Raw genomic sequence first — 25326 nt, forward strand, 5'->3', positions numbered from 1 at the left:
GGCGCTATCACAAACCAGCTCTAGGGAGGTTGACTTAGAACTCTAATAGGAAGCACTGCCATGCTACTAGCCTGTATCCTGAACCAAGGCAGAGGCTTTTGCTTTGGTGAGCACACATCCTAGACTGGGTCAGCGACACACTCTGGGGAGCATATTACAGACTTGTGTCCATAGTTAACAGAGGATGTGATATCTGAGGTCTCTGATGCTCAGGGGACTGCTGGAGACCAAGCTGAATCTATGCCTGGGTTCAGCCATAACAGATCTGTTGAAGGGTAAGCAAAGGAACATTTGCCACAGACTAAAGACAAAACATTGTGGATTTCTGAAGAAGTCATACTGGACAATGTTAACTCTGTTTCTCTCTCCACACATGCTACCAGACCTGCTGAATTTCTCCAGCATTCTCTATCCAGCAGAGACTTTTAGAGTACATTTTCAGCCTATGACAAAAGGTAGAGGAGTAGTGCCCAAGTTCTGATTGCTGTCAAGGCTCTGACATGCAAAGACTTGGCTGCCTCCATTGATAACCTTGGAGAGCAAGGACCAAATGAATGCACAGTGTTGCTGTACATGCGCTTGGACCTGTACTCCCTTGACATTCTTCTCCACTTAGCACAAAGTTGTGCAGGGTGCAGCAGACTACAATAATTCTGAACACTATTTATGGAAAGTACTGCAACATTGCGGTGGCACGTTGGCTTAGTGGTTAGCACTATTGCCTCACAGCATCAGGGACCTGGGTTTGATTCCAGCCTCAGGCGACTGTCTGTGTGGAGTTTGTACATTCTCCTTGTGCCTGCGTGTGTTTCCTCTGGTACTCAGGTTTCCTCCCAAATTCCAAAGATGTGCAGGTCAGGTGATTTGGCCATGCTAAATTGCCTATAGTATTAGGTCCATTAGTCAGAGGGAAGTGGGTCTGGGTGGGTTACTCTTCCAAGGGTCGGTGTGGGCTTGTTGGGTCGAAGGGCCTGTTACCACACTGTAGAGAATCTAATCTAATCATTCCACCCAAGTAGTCTAAGCAGTAGAAACTCATCTTTAGCAATCCAATAGTCTGCTCCATTATTGCCCTTATTGAGGTAAGAGCACCACTGTTCCTCTCCACTGCTGCATTTTAAGGATCTTGTACTGATGTTACTAACCAGATCTTCTGTGGATATTCCTTGTCACTAAGAAGCAAATCCCCATTACTGCAGCAGTGAGAGAGAAGGGTGAAGCCTCCTTCTGGAAGGAGGTAGGCCTTCTCAAGGACTTGGGGTGTGTTATCAGGCACAAATTGAGCTGTTTCCTCCTATGGCCTCCAAGGGTGCTTGTCCCCTCTGCCAATGACCTCATTTCTGCACTTGTGCAGAAAATCCTCAGTAGCCAGAGCCCTTGGGCCAGGGACATCTCCCACAGTGGTGTTCACAGTCTGCCTGCAACTCAACTCTGCAACCTCAACAGGGCTGCAAAGATTAAGAAGCTTTAAGGGCACAAAGTGAGTGTGTGAGTGAATGAATAACTGAATGAATTTCTGGTGTCTGCATGACAGAGGTCTTTGAAAAACAAAGTTCCCATTTGGAGAATGTCTCAGAGACATGAGTAACTCCTTTTTAAAATGACGCGTGCATGCAGATTCTAATGTATGAGACAAATATGTCTGCAGCAGTTTTCCTTGGGGTCATTGTGCAAGATAGTTTACAATATGGGGTGTGAGCAATGTAAGGTTCAAGCATACTCAAACAATTGGCTGGCTGGCAGAAAAAAGGCAGTGGCATAAATGGGTCTTTTTCAAATTGGCAGGATGCAACAAGTGAGGGTCCTCAATTTTTAAAATTTATATCAATGGCATAGGGATGGCGAATGAAGGCATGGAGGCCAAATTTTCAGATGTTGCAAAGATAAGCAGGAAAATATTATGAGCCAGGCCTTTTGTTGGTAATTGCTGTCAACCAAGAGCCACCATTGACATTGATGAGAGGAAGAAAACACTTTTGGCATTGAAGAGTTAGTGAAGATGTACAAATCGTGACAGTTGATTGGGTAGTGCACATATATGTGAACGATTTGTTTCCAGAGCTCACAAACCAGTTGTACGCTCAGCAAGTAAAGGCCCTTTAGGTTTATGAATGCTGCTGGCTGTTCACAGGAAGCTCTCAGCACCACTTGTCTGCAATCAATTGCCCATTAATCTGTAGAAATCTTCCAATGGTAACAAATCACACAGCACTGGCTGTTTGGCTATCAGTCTGTTATGAATTGAACAATTTCTTTCACTTGTGCAGGACATTAGCCACCATGCTGATGCATTTGCAAGTGGCAGACTGCAATATTCCACACATTTCCACGAAAGAATCGCTCGCACAAAAGTTCAGTGCCGAAGTGCCTTCCTCTGCCAGTCAGCTTTGGATTGCCTCCCAATCGATACTGACATAGGTCTTCTTGGAAGAGCCAGCATACGTGAGTAATACCTGCCCATGATATCCTCAGTCACCTCCAAAATTGTTTCTCTGATATTTATAGCTAGCTGCAGTGCCAGTGGTATTTTTGATTGTTCACCAATGCTTTACATCATACTTTGGTTGGCAGAATCTTGCTGATGAGAAGTTCAACTTTTCTTCAAACCCATGAGGACTGAATGCTTTAGTCTGATCGTTTCCCCAGCCTATAATGCTTCCTGGTTCCATGAGAAGCAGAAGATTTCATCCTTTGTTTGCAAAAATAGTAATCTTTTCAAGACAATGAGAGTAAACTACAAGCTATTGGCCAGTTAGCCTAACCTCAGTGAAGAAAATAAACCAAAATGTGTTAGGAACAGTGTGGTACAGAGCACTCAGGAAAATTTAACATGATTAGACAGAGTCAACAATGTTTATAAAAGGAAAATCATATTTGACTAATTTGTGTATTTTGAGGTTGTAGCTAGCAGGGTACATGAGAAGAAAGCAGTGTGTGGACTATATTTAGGTTTTCAGAAGTTTTTTAATGAGGTGACAAACAAGAGTAATCCCTTGTGACTCCATACTGAATTACGTGCATTGGAATGAAGTAGACGTAGTCACAATTAATTTGTTGATGTCCAATTAAATACAAAAATACAATGCGTAATTGGAACCTTCATGTTAACCCCAGCGCATTAAGGACCCTCATATGACACAGGTGTAATGTCCCTACCCTTGGACTGAGAGACTTGGGTTCAAGTCCTACCTTCTCTGGAAGTGTGTAATCACATCTCTGAACAGGTTGATTTGGCAAAGTAGGCTAAGTAACAATTTTTAAAAACCCACTACATTGGTTATTGTACATGAATACCTCAATCCATTCACAGCAATGTTGTAATCTGATAGCAAGTCCAGAAAATTGATACCTTCTCATTCAATAATGCCTCAACAATGGCCATAAATGCTTCCTGAAATCATGGATATCCCTTTCTGATCAAGTCTATTATACAGCCATAAGACCACAAGACACAGGAACAGAATTAGGCCATTGACTCTGCTCTGCCAGTCAATCATGTTTTCAACCCAGTTCTCATGCCTTCTATCAGTAACTGTTGATCTTGTTATCAATTAAGAACCTATCTATCTCTGTCTTACATATACTCAATGACTTGGCCTCCCAGCCTTCTGTGGCAATGAGTTCCAAAATTTAACCACCCTCTGGCTGAAGAAATTCCACCTCATTTTAATTTTAAAGTCTGTCCCTTCATCATGAGGCCATGCCATTAGGTTCTCTCCTACTAGTGCAAACAACTTCTCCACATTCACTCGATCCAGGCATTTCTGTAATCTGTAAGTTTCAATCAGATCCACCTGTATCCTTCTAGTCTGCATCAAGTACAGATTCAAAGTCCTCAACTGCCCCTTCTACGACAAACTGTTCATCTCTGGGATCATTTTTGTAAACTTCCTCTGGATCCCCTACAATGCCAGCTAAACCTTTCTTAGATGTAGGGTCCCAAAACTACTCACAATATTCCAAATGCAATTTGACCAGAGCCTCATACAGCCTCAGTAGTACATTTCTGCACTTATGTACTTGCTCTCTTGAAATGAATGCTAACATTGCACTTGTCTTCCTAACTGCCAACTGAACATGCATGTTAACCTTAAGGGAATCCATATCTAGGACTTCCAAGTCCCTTTCTGCATCAAATTTCCAGAGCTATTCTCCACTTAGAAAATAGACAATATCTTTATTCTTCCTTCCCAAGTGCATTACCTCATACTGTATTCCAACTGCCATTCTCCTAGCCTGTCTAGTCCTTCTGTAGCTTCCCTACTGCCTCAATACTAACTGTCCCTTTACCTATCTTTGTGTCATCTGTAAACTTAGCAAAAATACTCAGTTCCTTCATCCACATCGTTAACGTATAACATGAATAGTTGTGGTCTCAAATGGACCCCTAAGAACTCAACTAGTCACCTGTTGCCATCCTTAGAAATTTCCCTTAATCACTCCTGTCTGTTTTCTGCCAGTCAACCAATACTGTATACATGCAGAATCTTGCCCTTAACCCACGGGTTCTTCTCTTATTCAGCAGTCTCCTTTGTAGCACCTGATCAAAGGCCTTCTGGAAAACCAAATAGATCATGTCTATTGGCTCTTCTTTGTCTAACCTGCCCATTACCTCCTCAATGAAATTGAACAGCTTTGTAAGCCATGACCTCTCCTTGACAAAGCCATGTTGAGTTACCCTATTTAACCGTGTACTTCCAAGTACTCTGCAATCTCATCCTTAATAATGGACTCTAAAATCTTAGCAATGACCAAGGTTAGGCTAACCAGTTTATAACTTCCTATCTTCTTTCTCTCCCTTCCTTCTGAAACAGGGTGCTACATTAGCCATTTTCCAGTCCTCTGGGTCCCTCCCTGACTCAGAAATTCTTGAAAATCACAATCAACACCTCCAAAATTTCCTTAGCTATCTCATCCAGAACTCTGGGGGTGTAGTCCATTCAGTCTATGTGATGTATCCACCTTCAGACCAGACCACCTGTATATAGAAGTCTCCTATGATTATTGTAATAGTGCCTTCCTCATGTGCCTTATTTATTTTCTTCCCCATGTCCTACTACTGCTAGGTGGCCTGTACACAACTCCATCAGGGTCTTATTTCCTTTTCAATCCCTCAGCTCTATCCACATGTTCCGGTTACACCTTCCCACTCTAAATTACTTCTTGCTATTGATTTCATTTAATTTGTTACTAATTAGACAATCCTGACTCATCTGCTTGTCCTTTCATTAGCATTTAGTTCCCAGCCCTGATCTGCTTGCAGCCATGTCTCTGTGATCTGTCAATGCAACTTCAACCCTAATGATTCTTGGAAAGCTAAATGCTGCTCACAGTAAGTGAAATAAACACATTGTGAAGGAATGGAGGAAGACTTTGATATTCCACAAGGCTTATGGATATTTACACAAGATATGGTACAAGCTGACATCTGATACACAAATAAAAAATGAAAACCTTACACAAAGATCAATTCACAAAAGAGACATCACACTGATACACACTGCTACTCCTGACAAAATTGTATGATTCAATCATCTCTGAGTAAAAGAATAGATATTACTCTAAATCTGTATCAGCCATAATGAGAAAGAGGGCTGGAAGGATCAGAAGTAACATGTTAACATGGATTGGATATTGAGTAACAAACTGAAAATAGAAAGTAGGAAAAATATTCATAATTGGAATGTCTAGATGTAACTAGTGAAGTGTTACAAGGATCAATAAAGAAGGCTGCAAAGAGATATAGTCTTGTTAAGAACCTGTGAAAGACAACAGAATATAACGCAGCAAACTGGGAAATCATCCACTTTCAATGGAACATTTTTACAAGTTGAGAGACTGTTAAATGTTGATATCTAGAGAGTTTTAGTGTCCTTATAAATGAAACATAAGAAGTTACCAGGAAATGCAATAAATTAGGAAATTTAATGCAAAGGAGCTGTAATATGAGACAGGAAGTGAAAAAAATCATATTGTTATTTGGGCATGTGAGTAACAATTTACAAACTGCCCACACCCACTGAAGTGGAAGTAGACAAAACATGAATTTTGCGCTGTATGTTTATTGGGTTAGATGTAGTGCAGTTATTGGCTGCACCAACCAGACTTCTGTTCATAAAGGCGGACATTATCACTTATGGGAGACATTTTAGGTAGGGACTCTCTTAAGCTTACTTGGTTTAGTCCCATAGGTGATTGAGGGCCCTATTAATATCATGTCACAGGATCCTGATTTCTATTTCAAGAAAGAATCTATCACTGAGACCAGTACCGCCCTGGTAATTCTAGGCAAGAATTGATGCCAGTTTAAAAGAACTTTGAGCAATTGGCTAACTAGACAGCTCACCAGATGTATTTGACATTTGACAATTTATGGTGGTAAAAATTTTAAATCCTCCTCTGATCAGAACAGAGTGGTTGATGCGGCATGTACTCATGAAAGGTAATTGACTAGAAGCACTGGCCCTGTTTTTCTCCTCCCAGAATGCTGCCAACCAGCTAAGTCCTTCCAGTAGTTTCAGATTACATGAAATTGAGATCCTTAACGTAATTAGAGCTTATAGTACTTTACATCAGTCTATGAATTCAGGGTCACACGGGAGCTGCTGGGCCACTTATCTGCCATTATTAGGCCCATGCCTGAAAAACGGATGCAATGATGTCCATTTTTATTGTCACACATTCTATCAACTCTATTCTGATCTTTGCTATAATGAAGAATCCCATTTTCTCTAATATCTCTCTCATTGAAGCATCCTCCCTACCATCATATCATTTCAATAAATGTCTTTTCTCATCACTCTCTCTGGATTATTTACACTCAGTTCAAGCTATCATAGAGGAAGAATAAGTCTCATTTTAAAGGTGATATTATGAGCAATTTTGAAAATTATTGCACACAATGACAGTAGCAATTATTTCTTGCGAAATAGTTTATTGCTAGCCTGCTTGAAGTCTCAGCATAAAGTTTCCAGAAGCTATGGAGGGTAACTCCACAAAACCAGTAATACTGACAATATCAGAACAGCTGTTCACCAGAAATGATGCCTGGTTTTCATTTCCTTTAATATGCAGGAAAGTAGGAGGCCCATCCAATTCACCTACTTGTCTATCCCTGCTTAAATCAAGTGATACCTTGAACATTTCTTCCAAAGTTAAAGATGTGAACATTTCAATGTGTGAACAGTTGTCAGATAACATGTAACATAAAGTACCTACCCATCGTCTTTTGCTGTTTCATCCTTTGGACTCTCTGGTAATTGTAATGGACTTTCAATCATTGTGAATTCAGCTTCCAACATTTCTGGTGTTAGGTCAACTTCTTCAGAACTATGAAGCAAGCCACAACATTATCACAAATACCATATATTTTAACACAGCAAAAATCTAATTTTGTTTGGTTTCTATTTTTATTTCTATACTTTGTAATTCAGGTATGCTATTAATATCAGGCCACAGGTTAGGAATTTTATATGAAAGTCATTTAACCAATTCCGTGATATTCTAAGAGTTTAACTGCTTCTGATATCCTGCTTTTCAATACTATGCCGATATTTTTCAATGCAAAAATAAATTAGAATTAAAATCTTCTGTTTCTGGGAGGTAAAAGAATCAATATTTTAAAATGAAATGGATTCTTATTTGAGTGAAGTATTTAATTTAAATTACTTGAGGCACACTTTCAAAGCTCAATTAAATGTATATGGAACAATATTTTGAGCACAGAACAAACTATAGCATTCATAGCATTAATCAGCATCTGAACACTTAATAGGTATTTTGATTTAATTCATTTATGCTGATATTTAGCCTTTAAATGACAAATTGAATTTTAGTTTGGGTGACCAGACTCCCAGTTTTTCCAGGGTTATCACAGATTTTCATTACGTTTCCTGATTTTCAAATGCCCAGATGTCCTTTACCCAAATTGTTTTGATGTCCTCATTTTGCTTCTTCAAATTCTCCCCCTGAGGACCCAACCCTTTGCCCCACGTTTTGTCTTTCTTTTACTTTTGGCAACACCCCACTCAAACTCAAAAACCTCATCCAAAAATACTGCACTATCACCTGGGAATTGGAATACTTTCTTATTAGCATCTGGAGCTGGATGAAAATAGTTCCTGGTTGTTTACCTAAGACCTGACTGGTCTTAGAAAAGACAGAAAGATTAAAACACAGGATATGAGGTAATATTCTAGCATGGACTAACGATTGGCTAATAGACAGAAAAGTGAGAACATGAATAAGTGGGCCATCTTTGTGTTGGCAGGCTGTATCTATCACAAAGGTCAATACTTGGGAACCAACTGTTCACAAATATATATCAATGATTTGGAGACTGGGACCAAATGTAGTATTTTCAAATTTATAGATGGTACAAGTGGGAAAGTGTGCTATGAGGAAGATATAAAGCAGCTTCAGAAGGATTTGGATAAGCTTAGCAAATGGCAAGAACATAGTAGATAGAATATGATGTGGAAAAATGTGAGATCAACCACTTTGGAACAGATGTACAGTATATTTCGTAAAAAAACTAAGGTTAGAAAATGTATATGAACAAAGGGACCAAGGTTTCCTTGTTGATAAGTCATTGATTGCTAAAATGCAGGTATAGCAAGCTATTAGGAAAGACAATGGAGCATTAGTCTTTATTTCAAAAGGATTTCAGTACAGGAGTAGTGAAGTCTTGCTTGAACCATAAGAGCTTGGTTAGATTGCACCTACAACACAATGTGCAGTTTTAGTCTCGTTATGTCAGAAAACATATAATTACCATAGAGGGAGTGCAACAAAGCTTCACTAGACTTATTCCTGGGATGGCTGGTCTGTTCTATGAAGAGAAATTGGCCAAATTGGACCTGTACTCCCTAGAGCTTTGAAGAATGAGAGTTGATCTAATTGAAACCTACAAAATACCTATAGGGATTAACAGGTTAGATAATTGCACCTATTATCAGGTACTCAGGGAACCTCTGATATTCTCTACTGCAGAAGGCTGTTGTGGCTTAGTCTTTTGAGTATGTTTAAGATAGAGATTCTTGACTTTCTAATTACCAGTGACATACAGGTTTATGGAGATGAGGTAAGCAAGAAGCATTGAAGTGTTCAGTCAGCCATGGTTGTACTAAATGGTCAGGCAGGGTTGATGAGCTGAATAGCCTACGCCTATGACAGAATGACTAAGAGGAACTCCACAGATGTGTGGTGTGAAGCCATGCATGCACATGGCTCTAGGTGAGCTCTGTCTTCTAACCTTCAGTGTATGTTTGGAGCTCAGAGCCTGATTTGTAAATAGCTGGTAGTCAGGCTGCAGAATTGTGTTTGCTGGGAACAGGAAATAGAAAGCGGCAAGTAATTCTCGGTACAAACCAGTCCTTTGGAATGTAAGGAATCAATTTCACTGGAGTTTGGATTTGTTATTGTTGCGTAATGGGATGAATATCAGAAGCACAAATAAATAATGACAATTATAATAATGATGCCATGATGATATCAGAGTCATGTGACGGTAAAGCAAACTAGAAGGGATCACTAGCTCGAAGACAGTGTGAAGATCTAACACAGTGTGAAGATCATATATGCATAGTCAAGCTGGAAATAGAGGTTGCAGTGAGAAAGTTTATTTTGGGAGATTAAAGAGAGTTAGATGACAAACAGACACCAAACTAGTTATGGTGCAAGTTTAAGAAGGAGGGAAGGGAGGAGAAAGATGGACACAATAAACAATGTATCCGATGTGGAAATTCTTCCTGTATTTTGAAACAGAAGTCACCTGATTTTGTTAATTGGGATCTAGGAAAGTTAACTTCCTGAGTGGGGGAATATGGAAAAATTAATCTTTTGTGAAACTGCATGAAAATCACTTTCACTGTTTGACCTATTTGGGGACTAAAATAATCTCTCTTTAGACAACTTGGATGCAAAATGCTTGTGAAGTAATCAATGTAACATAATTGGGACAACTTATCGGAGGCAGTGAGGTTAATTTACATGAATTACATATTGGTGGTAAGTAAAAGGAAATATTCAGGTTAAGTTACTGAAAGTCAAGAGGTTAATTTATCCTCATGGTTTCCTATACATTATACCTGTTACCACCAGAGAGCGGAAAGGAATCAGTGTCTGGATGACAACAGAAGATTGATAGAAATGTCTGTCAACTGCAAGCTGCATGGCACCCATTGATACACCATCAATCATCATTGAAGATGGTGAGATGTGGCACTTTGAAAAATTGCCTAGTTTCTTGTGTGTATATCTCGGTATGAACAAGATCTCCCATACTAGGTACATTTGCAATTTTAAAATCCACTTTTTTGGCTGAAATCATCTATTGGTAGAACCAGTGTACAAATGAAAATAAATAAGGCTTTTAATGGAGATTGGTCTTACCATTGTACAATGAGCAGTAAAGTTATAACGGAAAAGTGGAATCTGCGATCTTGTGACATATGAAGTGTTAGTTTGTTTTTTATTTCAGAAAATGGAGATGAAATATCATTGAAACAAAATGCTGTGGTTCATAACAGCTTTTTCAATTACTGAGAGTTGCCAAATCTGGCTGGACCTATTCTGAGATATATCATCATGCAACCACTTACATCCACCTGCTCTTCCCCCATGTCCCTGCCTTCGGTTGCCCAATATATCCACCACCTCCTGAGGCAATGAGTTCCAAGGTTACCCAACCCTCTGAGAGAGACATGTTCCCCTTATCTCTGCTCTAAAAGGACAACCTCTAATTTCAAAAGTGTGCTTTATGGTTCTGGACTGACATACAAGAGGAGATGCTTTCCATATTCACCTCATAAAGATTATTTAAGATCTCGTACACTTCAAACAAATGACTCCTCACTCTTCTAAGTTTCAATGAAAACAATCCATATATTGACCTCCTACAGTCTACTAATAAAAGTTGAAAGATTAATAGTTGAAAGATATCTCTGCCAGTTTATTCCATTTTAATTGTTTGAAATTCTAACCCATTTCCTTCATAAAACAGTAATCTATTTTTCTTCTGCCAAAAAACACAACTCAGAAGCTATTTACTTGTCATCACAATATTAATCAAGGCTGTTAACAATTACATATAGTCTATCTAAAACTGCATGTTCAAGCATGTCTAAACTTTGTGCCAGCTAACTTAATTGCTCTAGGTTTTAACCTAGTTTTTAATACAGTACCTCTGTGAGATACTGCTGAAGTGGGATTAAACTGAGCATTAGGGAATGGAGAATGGGATTTATGGGCTTACGCTGACACTTGTTTCAATGCTATCCTGGAAGGACTGACTTTAAGTAAGATTTATCTTTCACTAACAAGACTTGAGAATCCACATTTTTCCCATGAACCAGTGCTGCAAGGAACTTGAAAGAAGACAGCTCATGGTTTATATTCAAAGAAATAGTAATATTTATGACACTCCTTGTAACCCACTCATGCACTATAAGTTAGAATTGCATTTAGATTTGGCATTCTTGCATTTTTGTCCTGATGAACGAAAGATAAAATGTTTTGACAATATGTCTCTTTTCTTAGCAATACTCAGGTTCTATAATAGCAAACAATTATGCCATGCTAATTATTACAATAATTAAATATAAAATTTTCTCATGCTCCTCTTGACACATACATAGGTTTTTGTTCATCCAGAGCCTACTAGCAATTTTTCATATCAAATAATGTCATGGTCTCTTCAGTAATCATTCAAAAGCGCATCTCCAGCTGATTTGATTAGCTGCATGTGAATTACCTTGTGTAGATGAAAAGCTGCTGACTAAGTAATGCAATAGTAAGATACCTTTCCATGGCTATGTTTTCTCTGTCCTCATCTGGCAGCCTATCCAATTGTGTCGGAGCATTAACAGGAAGCATATCGGATGGGAAAACGTCAGACCTAGACAAATAGAAATGATTGACAAACATAAATGCTAAATGTGACCAATACATAATTTGTCCAATTAATTTCTAAAACAGTATTAGCTTTGTCCCAGAAGCAATATTGAATACTAATATCTCAGTTTGGTGCTACAATTCATTTCTACCTCTCTGACATGTGCTAGAAGGTAAATATTTTCTAAACATTTAGTGAGAGGTTTAATTCAGTTAGCTACACTCCATAAATTACACACCATTGATTACCAGCTCCCAATATTTATACCACCAACTCACACTCATATAACCCTTCATGGAATATATCTATCACCTCTTACCAGAACCTCTTACCTGAAATTGTAAAGTCAGAGGCTTGGGGGTAGATGACATATTGGCATATATAATTCCATATACAAGTGAATAATATTAATCGAGAAAATTTTAGAGTGAGATGTTGTATTTGAGTCTGAAAGTGTTAATACAAAGGAATGCCCTTAGCACCATGATAACTTCATATAGATATAGGATCACAACTGAAAGAGACTTAACTGTAGGTCCTCTTCATAGTCTCTGCAGCAATGTCTATCATAAAAATGCAACTTGTAATGATTTGATAACATAACTATATCTTGTTAACTAAAATAAATCCTTCTTGTTAGATTAACAAATGGTTTTCCTCTGCCATGCAATGCTAAACAAACCTTTTAGCTTGCTATACTTAAAGCGGATGGTGGCAGCAAACTGCATCATGAGCAGCAGCTTATACAACCAACTGAGCTGGCACATCCACACAACAAACCAATTGTTCCAACCTTGTCCAGCTCAGGTTAAGAGCTCAGTGCAGAATGGAGAGATGGATTTCTTGTTCAAATTATAATGTAGAATGTGTTAGAAATCTAAAATTATTTCTGAAAATACTAATAATGAGAGTCATGCTTATAAGTAATTTCCAGGTACGTCTGATTATAACTTCTGAAAACCTCACTATATGGAGTTGATAAGTGGCAGAAACAATATTATATACATTGTTAGGACATTTGCAATTTTTAAAACTTCATTGCCAGACAAATTTAAGCCCAAAGAAAGAGAAGGAGCTTTAACTTGGGAATAGTATGCCTTTTTAAATGACTTCATGTCCCATGTACATAAATTCTTTATTATAAATCATTGACATGCATGGTCTAGAACAACGAGTGAACAATGAGTAAACACTGCTTCAAACCATCTGAAAGTAGAGTGCATCCTGGTATGTTTAATCTAAAATGACTAGTTTGCAAATAATTTCACTGCAATATATTGAGACAAACAAAAAACCAAAAGTAATCCAAAATAAATATTCCTGTATTTGTTTACAAAGCTGTTCAACACTGGACTGATCTCTCAATTTGAACATCATGGAGTTAAGTTTTTTTAAAAGATTTGAATTCCAAAGCAGGGCAACTCTAAGTAACATTTAATAAAATTGATATAAAACCTTGAACTCCCAAGAAAGGAATGTTTAGACATTTTATTATTTTTCATGTTTTACAATCTATTCTAAAGTACACCATTCTATATTACTTAAAGAGATATAAAGTGAATGCAGGTTTTAACTCCTTACTTGCATGGTAAAGATATTTGGCATGTGAATGTTGATATTGATAGAAACAATAATCCATGTTTATATAGATACGGGTTGGATGTCCAAAATTTGGCATTCAAGTAACCAAGATTGAGCCAGATGTCTGAGTTGCCTGGAACTTGAACAATTAAGTCAGGGAGACTATATTTAGTAAACTTTAAGAAGTAAGAAAATGTTGTGTATATAACAAAACCAAGAACAATGCATGAGCCATGGGTGGTTAGAAGGATAAATCATAACAGCCATAATCTTATTGAGTGGCACAGTTCATATGAAGGGATGAGTAGCATACTCTTGTTCCTCGTTCACATGTTTGTAAGGACTGGACTGTGTCAGGCAGTTTAGGACTGGCTGGGTTGGTTGGGGTCAGGATTGTTCATAGAATCCCTACAGTATGGAAACAGGCCCTTTAGCCCAACAAGTCCACACTGGCTCTCCAAACATTAACCCACCCAGACCTATTCCCCTACCTTATTACTCTACATTTACCCCTGACTGATGCACCTAACTACACATCCCTGAATACAATGGACAATTTAGCATGGCCAATTCAACTAACCTGCACATGTTTGGATTGTGGGAGGAAACCGGAGTACCTGGAGGAAACCCACGCAGTTCAGTGGATAATGTGCAAACTCCACACAGACACTTGCCCGAGGCTAGGCAACAGAGCTAACCACCAGGTCACAATACCGGAGACTGGTTCAATGTGACATTTCAAAATGTCTGGTTTACATATGATTCCAGTTTTCGATGGTTAAATTTTGGACATCCAACTTGCATTGCAACTATAAGAATAAATCCCAGTATTATTTCAACAGTTGTACATTACAGTACAAACTTTTTGAGACGTTGAATATTGAACTGACCTATAGTACAGCTTTCCTATGTTATGAGGTCAGAGACTGAGCCAGGCAAAATATTGTAATGACTATCCTCTCTTTATGCTTTGTGGTTAGATTATTACTCATATAGCACTTGTCCATAAAAGTTGACATATAGCACAAAAGTTGACATACAGGGAGCATAAATCTTGCAAGTTCAGCAGTTAGGAATTAAATGGAAATTGGACTGACAGAAAAGAGTACTTGCGCTCATTTTTAGGAACATTGCTCCTCATGACAGGTAGCTGAATTAATGGTGTTGTATAAGTTGTACTGAAGTGTTGGAAGTTACTCTCCAGCAAGAACATAGAACAGGTAGAAGTGACCATTGCACAGTCCTTGTGAAGCAAAGTCCTATCTTCAGACAGAGGATACCCCTCTGTTGTTCAGCAGTACTATCACTGTGTAAAATGCCCAGATTTAGAGCAGAACTAGCAGTTTAAATTTGAGTATCACTGTGGACTATCATGAGCAGCAGAACAGCAATCAATCACAATCTGAGACCTCATCACACAACATATCAATCACCCTGACATGACGCCATGACAGGAGCATTGCCAGGCAAATCTAAAAATTAAGTTTTTGAGATATTTGTATCATTAATAGCCACAGGTATGATTCCAGAAGACAAGAGGTTGGCTAACGTGGTGCCACTACTTAAGAAAGGTGGTAAAGAAAAGCAAGGGAACCACAGATTGGTGAGCCTGCCATCAATGGTGAGCAAATTGTTGGAGGGAATCCTGAGGGACAGGATTTACGTGGATGTGGAAAAGTATGGACTGATTAGGGATAGTTAACATGGCTTTGTGTGTGGGAAATCGTGTCTCACAAACTTGATAGAGTTTTTTGAAGAAGTAACAAACAGGATTCATTAGGGCAGAATGGTGGATGTGATCTATATGGATGTCAATAAGGCATTTGGCAAGGTTCCTCATGATACACTGATTAGCAAGATTAGATCAGATGAAATAGAGGGAGAACTAGCCATTTGGATACAGAACTGGTTCAAAGGTGCAAGACAGAGGGTGGTGGTGGAGGGTTGCTTTTCAGATTTGAGGCCTGTGACAAGGATCAGTGCTGGGTCTACTACTTTTCATCATTTATATAAAACAGTCTATAAGCTAGCTCACTGAGCTTGAAGGTTTGTTTTCAAATGTTTCGTCACCTGAAAACAAACCTTCAAGCTCAGCAATCTAACTTACAGACTGGTCATCAACCTGAGCTACAAATCTTCTCAAAAATTGCTGAAATTATCCAAATGATTTGGATGTGAATATAGGAGGTATGGTTAGTAAGTTTGCAGATGACTCCAAAATTTGAGGTTTAGTGGACAGTGAAGAAAATTACCTCAGAGTACATCAGAATCATGATCATTTGGGCCAGTGGGCTGAGGAGTGGCAGATGGAATTAATTTAGATAAATGTGAGGTGCTGCAATTTTGGAAAGGCACATCAGGGCAGGACTTATACACTTCACGGTAAGGTCCTGGGGAATGCTGCTGAACAAAGAGACCTTGGAGTGCAGGTTCATAGTTCTTTGAAAGTGGAGTCGCAGGTAGATAGGATTGTGACGAAGGCATTTAGTATGCTTTCCTTTATTGGTCAATGCATTGAGATAAGAGTTAAGGAGGTCATGTTGCAGCTGTACGGGACACTGGTTAGGCCATTAATGGAATACTGCATGCAGTTCTGGTCCCCCTTCTATAGGAAGGATGCTTGAAAGGGTTCAGAAAAAGATTTACAAGGATATAGAGTGTCAGAGGTTTTGAGCTATAGGGAGAGACTGAATAGAACATAGAACATAGAACATAGAACAATACAGCACAGAACAGGCCCTTCGGCCCACGATGTTGTGCCGAACTTCTAACCTAGATTAAGCACCCATCCATGTACCTATCCAAATGCCGCTTAAAGGTCGCCAATGATTCTGACTCTACCACTCCCATGGGCAGTGCATTCCATGCCCCCACCACTCTCTGGGTAAAGAACCCACCCCTGACATCTCCCCTATACCTTCCACCCTTCACCTTAAATTTATGTCCCCTTGTAACACTCTGTTGTACCCGGGGAAAAAGTTTCTGACTGTCTACTCTATCTATTCCTCTGATCATCTTATAAACCTCTATCAAGTCACCCCTCATTATTCACCGTTCCAATGAGAAAAGGCCGAGAACTCTCAACCTATCCTCGTACGACCTACTCTCCATTCCAGGCAACATCCTGGTAAATCTTCTCTGCACCCTCTCCAAAGCTTCCACATCTTTCCTAAAGTGAGGCGACCAGAACTGCACACAGTACTCCAACTGTGGCCTAACCAAAGTCCTGTACAGCTGCAACATCACTTCACGACTCTTGAATTCAATCCCTCTGCTAATGAACGATAATACTCCATAGGCCTTCTTACAAACTCTATCCACCTGAGTGGCAACCTTCAAAGATCTATGTACATAGACCCCAAGATCCCTCTGTTCCTCCACCTGACTAAGAACCCTACCATTAACCCTGTATTCCGCATTCTTATTTGTTCTTCCAAAATGGACAACCTCACACTTGGCAGGGTTGAACTCCATCTGCCACTCCTCAGCCCAGCTCTGCATCATATCTAAGTCCCTCTGCAGCCGACAACAGCCCTCCTCACTGTCCACAACTCCACCTATCTTCGTATCATCTGCAAATTTACTGACCTACCCTTCGACTCCCTCATCTAAGTCATTAATAAAAATTACAAACAGCAGAGGACCCAGAACTGATCCCTGCGGAACTCCACTTGTAACTGGGCTCCAGGCTGAATATTTACCATCTACCACCACTCTCTGCCTTCGACCGGTTAGCCAGTTCTCTATCCAATTGGCCAAATTTCCCTCTATCCCATGCCTCCTGACTTTCTGCATAAGCCTACCATGGGGAACCTTATCAAATGCCTTACTAAAATCCATGTACACTACATCCACTGCTCTACCCTCATCCACATGCTTGGTCCCCTCCTCGAAGAATTCAATAAGACTTGTAAGGCAAGACCTACCCTTCACAAATCCGTGCTGGCTGTCCTTAATCAAGCAGTGATTAGGGACAGCCTAATAGACTGGGGCTGTTTTCCCTGGAGTCAGATACTGAGGAGCGACCTCATCGAGGTTTATAAAATCATGAGAGGTATGGATAGGCTAAATATCTAAGGTCTTTTCTCCGGTGGGGATATCCCAAACAAGAGGGCATAGGTTTAAAGTGAGAGGAGAAAGATTTAAATGGGACCTAAGGGGCAATGTTTTCATGCAGATAGTGGTGCATGTATGGAAATGAGCTGTAAGAGGAAGTGCTGGAGGCTGGTATAACTGCAACATTTAAAAGGCATCTGGATGTGTATCTGAATAAGAAGGGTAAACAGGGATATGGGCCAAGTGCTGGCAAATGGGACTAGATTAATTTAGGTTATCTTGTCGGCAAGGACAAGTTGGACCGAAGGGTCTGTTTTTGTGCTGTATATCTCCTGAGCTGAAGTGGTGTGGCCCAAGAAGAGAATTTCAAGACTTGGAATAGATGCAACTGAAGGCACTGGTATAATAGTTATAATTTGAACTGCACAAAATGCCAGAGTTCAAAGATTGCACGTAGCTCAGAGGCCTGTGGTCTGGAGAAGATTATACTGATAAGGAAGGGCAAAGCTCTAGAATTTGAAAAGCAAAGGTGAAATTTACAGTGGGATCCAATGTATAACAAAGAACATATGGGCCCTCTTTGAATGGATTTAGCTGTGAGTAATAGCACAGGAGAGCTGAGAATGATCTTCAATTTATGAAGAGTAGAATGTGGCAAACTAAGCATTGGAATTGTGTACATATAACAAAGGCAAGCCTGAGTAATTCAAGAGCAAATGAGCTGAAACAGGCAAAGTTTGGTAATATTACAAGGGTGGAAATAGGCAGTCTTAGTGATAGCACAAGGATGTAGAAGGGGTGCTTTTTCTGTAAGATACGTGAAAGGTGTTAAAACTGTCACTTAACATCTCAATGAGGTTCAGTTTGAATTTTTCTCTACTTGACAACTGCATATCGGCATTTCGATGTATAACAAGTATTTAACGAGGAACAAAAACAGAAGTTGCTGGAAACAGAAGTTGCTGGAAAAGCTCAGCAGATCTAGCAGCACCTGTGAAGAAAAATCAGTGTTCCTGTTTCAGGTCCAGTCACCCTTCGTCAGATTAATTTTTCCAGCAACTTCTGTTTTTGTTCTTGATTTTGGCATCCGCAATTCTTTTCGGTTTTATTAAGTACTTAACAAGGATATTTTAAAACATAATAGTCATATAAAATTCAGCATGCTTGACAAGTATACATCCTTTTTGAAAACTGCTATTATATCTTTTTGCATCACTTATTCAAGTTATACATTCTAGCTGTCATCAACTCACTGCCTAAATATATTTCTTCTCACCTTCTTTTATCAATTTTCTTAAATTTATGCCCTTTAAATAGTTTCCCCTCATACCAATCCCACCTCCCTCGCCGACCCACTGCCAATAGAAATAGCTGGCTCTGAGGAAAATAATCTTGACTCCTCTAGCATCCTACATCACTGAATTCCTTCAGGACAGACTACTGCAACTGGAAAGTCAAAAGACTGCCATCTTGACTCTGGGCCCTAACTGCAGCACTCCTAGATATAGAATGCTGTAGCCATTGTAAATGGCACAAACTACACAGTGTGGATTTCAAGATCCAGCGATACTCATAATCATCCAGTGCAGGAAGCTCTGCAGTTCTGCTACCTGCAGTCACTGGGAAACCTGTTCACAGGAATGTTTGCATATGAAATGGAGTATGGAAAGCGGGTAATAAGATCTGTTACAAGAATATTGTTCATTGCTTTTCTTCATTGTCAGATAAAAATGCAAGTAATTTGATTGACAAAGCTGTTCATTTATTCTGGATTGAATGTTGGTAAATTTGCCTGATAATGCTCACCTGAAACACATTAAAACAAATAGTAACTACAACCTTAATGGTGTTATATAAATGAGAAGTGTTATTGTTATGGGGAAGTGAGGGGGAAAATGCCATAGGACTGTATTGAAAAAAGGCAATTTGATTGTGCTATTAAGGACAGTAAGAAGAATTGTGGGACTTATACATATTGGAGGTGGAATGGCTGATCTCATTGAAGTGTTCCAGGTGAAATGCACTTTGAGGTCTGCTCTCCTCAGACATGTATGGTTGCTTATTTTCTTCTTGCTCCTTTTTTTTATTTGTTGCTGCCCAGGTGTTGGTAGGGGTTGGTCTCACCTTATGCTGAAATGGTGAAGCCTGCAGCAGTTTGGAATAAAACTATATATCACCTCCAAGGGGTGCTGAAAATTTGCTCCAAAATATCTGTTCTCAGCTTTTCAAATACCACGAATGGCTATCCTGTGACTGTATCCACTCTACCCATATAATGATTAAACTTATTGTAGTGGATTTATTTTTTTCTGTTACGTGTTATGTGAATATTGTCACTTTCATGTGATATGGTGTTACCTCTTTGTAAAGCAAGACTTTGCATTTAATTGGTTAATTTTAGTTAAGGTGCCTTTGAGCCAACTAATTACTTTTAATGTAAATTCACTGTATTTTAAGTGGCAGTCAACTTGTAAAATCCCACAAATGGAGTAATTATTAGTCGGTGTAAAAACAGGAAATTGTGCTGGGATTGTCCAAAATTTGTTATTTTTATTTCAGATTTCCAGCATCTGTAGCATTTTGCTTCTAATTGTCAGGTTTTGTTAGTTGTGGAAAGAAAGTTAAACAGAGCGACTGGTGTCATGAGATCTTTTATGCCAATTTAAGCAGGAAAATTGTTTTAGCTTAAAAAATTAAAATGTTTCTTTTTCTTTATATTCCATCTAGATATTTACATGACCAAAAGGGAATCTATTTAAAGCATACATTTATTTCGGTGTTGCTTCTTGTAAAATGCCAAAAGACGAATTAAAAATTTTGGCAGCTGTATACCGACCTAAGGTTTTATAATACATACCATCGTGGCACCCATGTACTTGTTAGAAAGTCACTGTTGGATAATGACAAAAGTGCAGCAGAAGGAAACTTCTTCCAGGTCATTACACCTTTGATTATTTCCTGTTTGTTCAAGAGCATCACAGTTAATGGGTTTGGCGACAAATCTTGTATTATCATCATCCAGACTAAATATTAATAATACAGTTTAATATAAAAATTAACAATTCATCTGTGAAAATGTTTTCTTGGTAATTTTTATTTACATTAGTAATTCACTACCGGTTATTCTAAAAATAGGCTCTATTGGTAGTTCAACGAATTTGTTCAGTGAGTAGGTGAGCCATACAAACAGCAATGTAATACTTTCAATTGCTGGTTCATGTTGAGTTAGCATGATAGTTGGCCATGGTATCCTTAGATCGGAAAGGAAATTTGCCAAGGTTATCCCTAAATTCTGAATTGTCACATATGGACATTAAACAAAGACACGATGCAAGCATTTAAAATGCTGCCTATGGTTTAACTGAACTGCTATTGTAGTTGTAAAACCTAATTTATAAACAATTACAACTTGACTGAAGGAAACTTTTGCTCCAGCAAAATGTATGAGCAAAGGAAATCAGTGAGGTAAAAAGTTTCATGTGATAAAAATTAAAAATGCAATCAGCTATACTAGACAATAAATAGTATAAAGTATATTTAGTCACTGCTTTTATTTGAAACACTTTTAAATAAAATGTGTCATGAAGTTGTCCATGCTTATTTCTTAATAGGCTCAATAAAATTATGAGATATATTAAGTGGATTTAGATAAGTAAGATTAACCAATTTACTGGGTATTGAGGGTTATAATTTTGCATCATTGGCTTTCAATATTTAATGGGAAACAACTCAATAGTGTTGGCTATCTATTTATCGTGGACAATGTCATCAGAGACTTATAGTTACATATTTCAGGCCTAAATACAAGATATTCCCTTGCTTTCAGTTCAATTGAACAGAATCAAGACCACTATATTATTATTGTTATGAAACTGAATGTGAAGAAAGGGTGAATGCTGTTTTGCACTGAGAGTTTGCAAACATCCATTATATGCCTAACTAGCAGTCTCAGAGTGTACTGGAAAAATGGAAATATGTAACATTTGGCTGTGAAATAGATACCTGAGTTGGTTGCTATTTTGACATCAATTCAAATTTAACCAATCAGTTTAAACTTCACCCCAAGAAACTAAAACCCAATTGAGTTTGAATTTATTGTTTTGCCAACATCGAACCAATAAGATGACCCAATGTTTGGGGTATACAAAAGGCAGGTAGTTTGAAAGTCAGACAGAGTCTAGACTCCCTCCAGCATGGAAACAGGCCCTTCAGCCCAACACATCCACACCAACCCTCCAAACATAACCCACCCAGATCAATTTTCCTCTAACTAATGCATCTAACACAATGGGCAATTTAGCATGGCCAATTCACCTGACCTGCACATCTTTGGACTGTGGAAGGAAACCCACACAGACACAAGGAGAATATGCAAACTCCACACAGACAGTCGCCTGAGGCTGGAAGTCTTCCCTGATGCTGTGAAGTAGCAGTGCTAACCATTGAGCCACCATGCCATCCCATTTTTTAAAGAAGAAAAAATGAGGTATCACTGCCATTGAGAGAGTAACTGCCATTTGAAACATTCTTATCAAAGGTATCTTTCATATGAAACACTTTTGCAGTAAAAAAAGATGACCCAGGGAGATCCTCAGCTGAAAGAAGAAACATACTGGAGATGACAGCTATATGGTTTTGAAATTAAGTTGATATAATTTTAATAACTGTTTTATTGGAACAGTATATCATTATAGAGTTGGAGGCAGGTAACAAGCAGGTAAGAGAAAGGGGGGCTTAGAGTTGTGAATAGTTGTTGTTTAGTGTTCACTTTACAGAGTTAAAGAATTAATTGGTATTATTTTCTTTAGGTAGTGGAATTTGGGAATTCTCTGTCTCTCATACTTTAATAGACTATGAGGTGAGGTGCACTACTCTGGGTCTTTGGTTTAATTAACAGAAGGGTTTAGTGCTGTGTCATAACATTATTTACCATTACTTACCTTGGAAGATGCAGTGGTATAGTGCTTATATGATGAGATTAGTAATTAAGAGCCTAAACTAATGATCTTGAGATATGTGTTCAAATCTCAGCACGTCAACTTGGGAAGTTAAATTTAGTTAATAAAATGCATTTGGGATCAAAGATTTATTGTCATAATGGTGAGCATAAAACTACTAGGTTATCATAATAACCATAGAATATAGATGCAAATTAGGCGATTTGGCCTATCAAGTCTTCTCTGCCATTTGATCATGGTTGCATCTCAGGATATTAAAGAAAGTAGCTACACTGATACTGGATGCACTGGTAGTAATTTTCTGGGATCATTTAGATTGTGGAATTATTCCAGATAATTGGAAAATTGCCAATTTAACGTTCTTCCTCAAATATGGAAGGAGACAAAAGACAGGTAACTATAGGCCAGTACCTCAATATATGTTATTGGGAAAGTGTCATAAAAGTCTATTATAAAGCATGTAATAGCAGAGCATTTCGAAATAAATGATGTAATCAAACAGTATCAGCATGGCTCCATGAAGTGAAAATCATCCTTGACAAATTTGTTAGAAATCTTTGAATAGGCAACAGGCAGAATAGATAAAGGGGAAGCAATAGATGCAAAACATTTGGATTTCCAAAAATTGTTCAATAAGGGACCATGCATTAGGCATAAGAATAGAACCCATAGCGTTGGGATGTAGTATACTAACATGAATAGAGAATTGGCTAACTAATGAAAGACAGAAAGTTAGAATAAGGTAGATATTTTCAAGATGGCAACCTGTAATTAGTAGATTGCAACAGATATTAGTGCGGTGGGGGTTGCGGGAGAGACAATTGTTCATTATAAACATTAATGACTTGGAAAATGGAAGCAAACACACTCTAGCCAAGTTGGCAGATTACATAAAAAAGGGTGGAAATGTATGTGGTGACGTTAACCCAAAGGTATATAAACAGGTTCAGACAGTATGGTGGGGAGGCAAAAACTTGGAAGATGGGATATAACATGGAAAAATGTGAGGCGAACATATAATTTAAATGGAGAAAGACTGCAGAAAGCTGCAACATAGAGGGATTTGGGTCCTCTTGCATAAAGTTAGCATGTAATTTTAGCAGGTAAATGGGAAGGCAAATGCACTGTTAGCCTTTATTTCAAAGGAAATGGACTATAAAAATAGGGAAGTCTTGCTGAAAATATACAATGTATTAGTCAAACCATACTTGGAATACTGTGATCAGTTTTGGTTTCTTTATCTAAGGGTAGATATACTGACATTGAGGGCAATCAAAAGAAGTTTTACAAGGTCGATCATGGGAAGGAAGGAGTCATGATAAAAGAATAAGTAGATTGGACCTGTACTTAATCGAGGTTAGAAGAATAAAAAGTGACATTATTGAAACATAAGAATCTTTGGGACATGACACGATAGATGAAGAGAGGTCATTTCCCCATGTGAGACAGTCTCAGACCAGAGGCATATTTACAGGGTAAAGAGCTGCCTATTTAAGACAGATGGGGAGGATCTTTTTACTCTCACATGGTAGAGAATCTGTGAAAATCTTCACACTGAGGATTGTAGAGGTAAGGTTGTTACGTTTATTCAAGGTTGACATTTTCAAATTTCTATGGGCAAGGGAATCAAGGATTATGGGGAAAAGCAGGAAAGTGGAGTTGAAGATTGAAGTTGAAGAAGGGGTAAGCCATTCTGGACTGAGATGAGGAAGAATTTGTGAATCTGTGGAATTTTCTCCAATAGAAAGCTGTTCGAGCCAGTTTGTTAGAACTGGACATGGCCCTTGCAGCTAAAGGGATCAAGGGCTATGGAGAGAAGCAGGATTTGGATTTTAAATTGCATGATCAGCCATGATCATATTGGATGGTGGTGCCGGCTCGAAGGGCCAAATGGCATATTTCTGCGCCTATCTTCTTAATTTCTATTGTCAGATCAGCCATGATCTTATTGTATAGTGCAGCAGACTTGACAATTCAAATGACTTACTTCTGCTCCTATGTGTTATGGTTCTAAAAAGGGAAACACTCCATGAGACTCTCTTAAATTGACTCACAGCTGATTTTTGTTGAAATCCAACTTTTCCATAAAACTCATGCATAATAAAAGTGGTGAGGTTGCTTGATGTTCTTTCTTTCCCCTTAGGCCAACTGAACAGAATGTTCACCACAGGTAATAAAATATTAGAGTAGAAGTTCATTTAAATTTGATAAATGTATGAAAAATAAATCACCACAAGTCCTTACATCACGATCAAGAAATTTCTTCTGTGTGCTGGAAACATTTGTTCCATTTCTGTTGGTTATTTGGTACCTTGGTAGAGGACAAAGGTGATACTCCACGTCTGTTTCAGCAAACGAGAAAGGCCTTTTATTTGCACAAAGATCAGGAGCAGCATTCTAGCAAAAGACAGAAGTAAAGGTTTGAACATTGCTAATTGAAATATAGACTCAATCTTCTTTATGTTTCTTCACACATGTATTTTAGATATCTTCATATATTCTTTTTGCTGTCATTGTCTAAACCTCTGCTGGCTGCAGTTAATCATCTGAAGTTTCATGGGTTTTTTTTCCTGATTACTTCAATGTTTCAATTATGACAGACAACCAACCCAATGCTACAAAAAAATGCTCTCCTTCTGCACTTCAGTTGCTAGGGTTCTCCAACCACATTATAGCAATCAAAATGTTAATTGTACATTGTAATTTATCATCAGAAGGTGTACCAGCAAACTGCAGAATTCATGGTCACCAGTATTATCTGGTCTCCCTCAAGTGTCCCACTTACAGCCTGCACTTTCCTGATTACTGATTATCCTCTGTCTTATGTCCTGTAATGGA

General features: G+C 38.5%; 1 protein-coding gene across 1 annotated transcript in view; it reads right to left on the minus strand.

Annotated features, from left to right (window-relative positions):
• The window catches only part of cfap221 (cilia and flagella associated protein 221), a 212631-nt gene that overhangs the window by 14252 nt on the left and 173053 nt on the right, over window positions 1-25326 (minus strand). Inside the window, exons 20-23 of the mRNA XM_072578328.1 lie at window positions 24733-24885; window positions 20388-20488; window positions 11801-11896; window positions 7219-7329 (exon numbers count right to left, since the gene is read on the minus strand). Of these exons, the coding sequence (XP_072434429.1) occupies window positions 7219-7329; window positions 11801-11896; window positions 20388-20488; window positions 24733-24885 (461 nt within the window). The remainder of the gene's footprint in view (window positions 1-7218; window positions 7330-11800; window positions 11897-20387; window positions 20489-24732; window positions 24886-25326) is intronic.

The sequence above is a fragment of the Chiloscyllium punctatum genome, chromosome 10, assembly GCF_047496795.1.
Source record: "Chiloscyllium punctatum isolate Juve2018m chromosome 10, sChiPun1.3, whole genome shotgun sequence".
Lineage (NCBI taxonomy): Eukaryota > Metazoa > Chordata > Chondrichthyes > Orectolobiformes > Hemiscylliidae > Chiloscyllium > Chiloscyllium punctatum.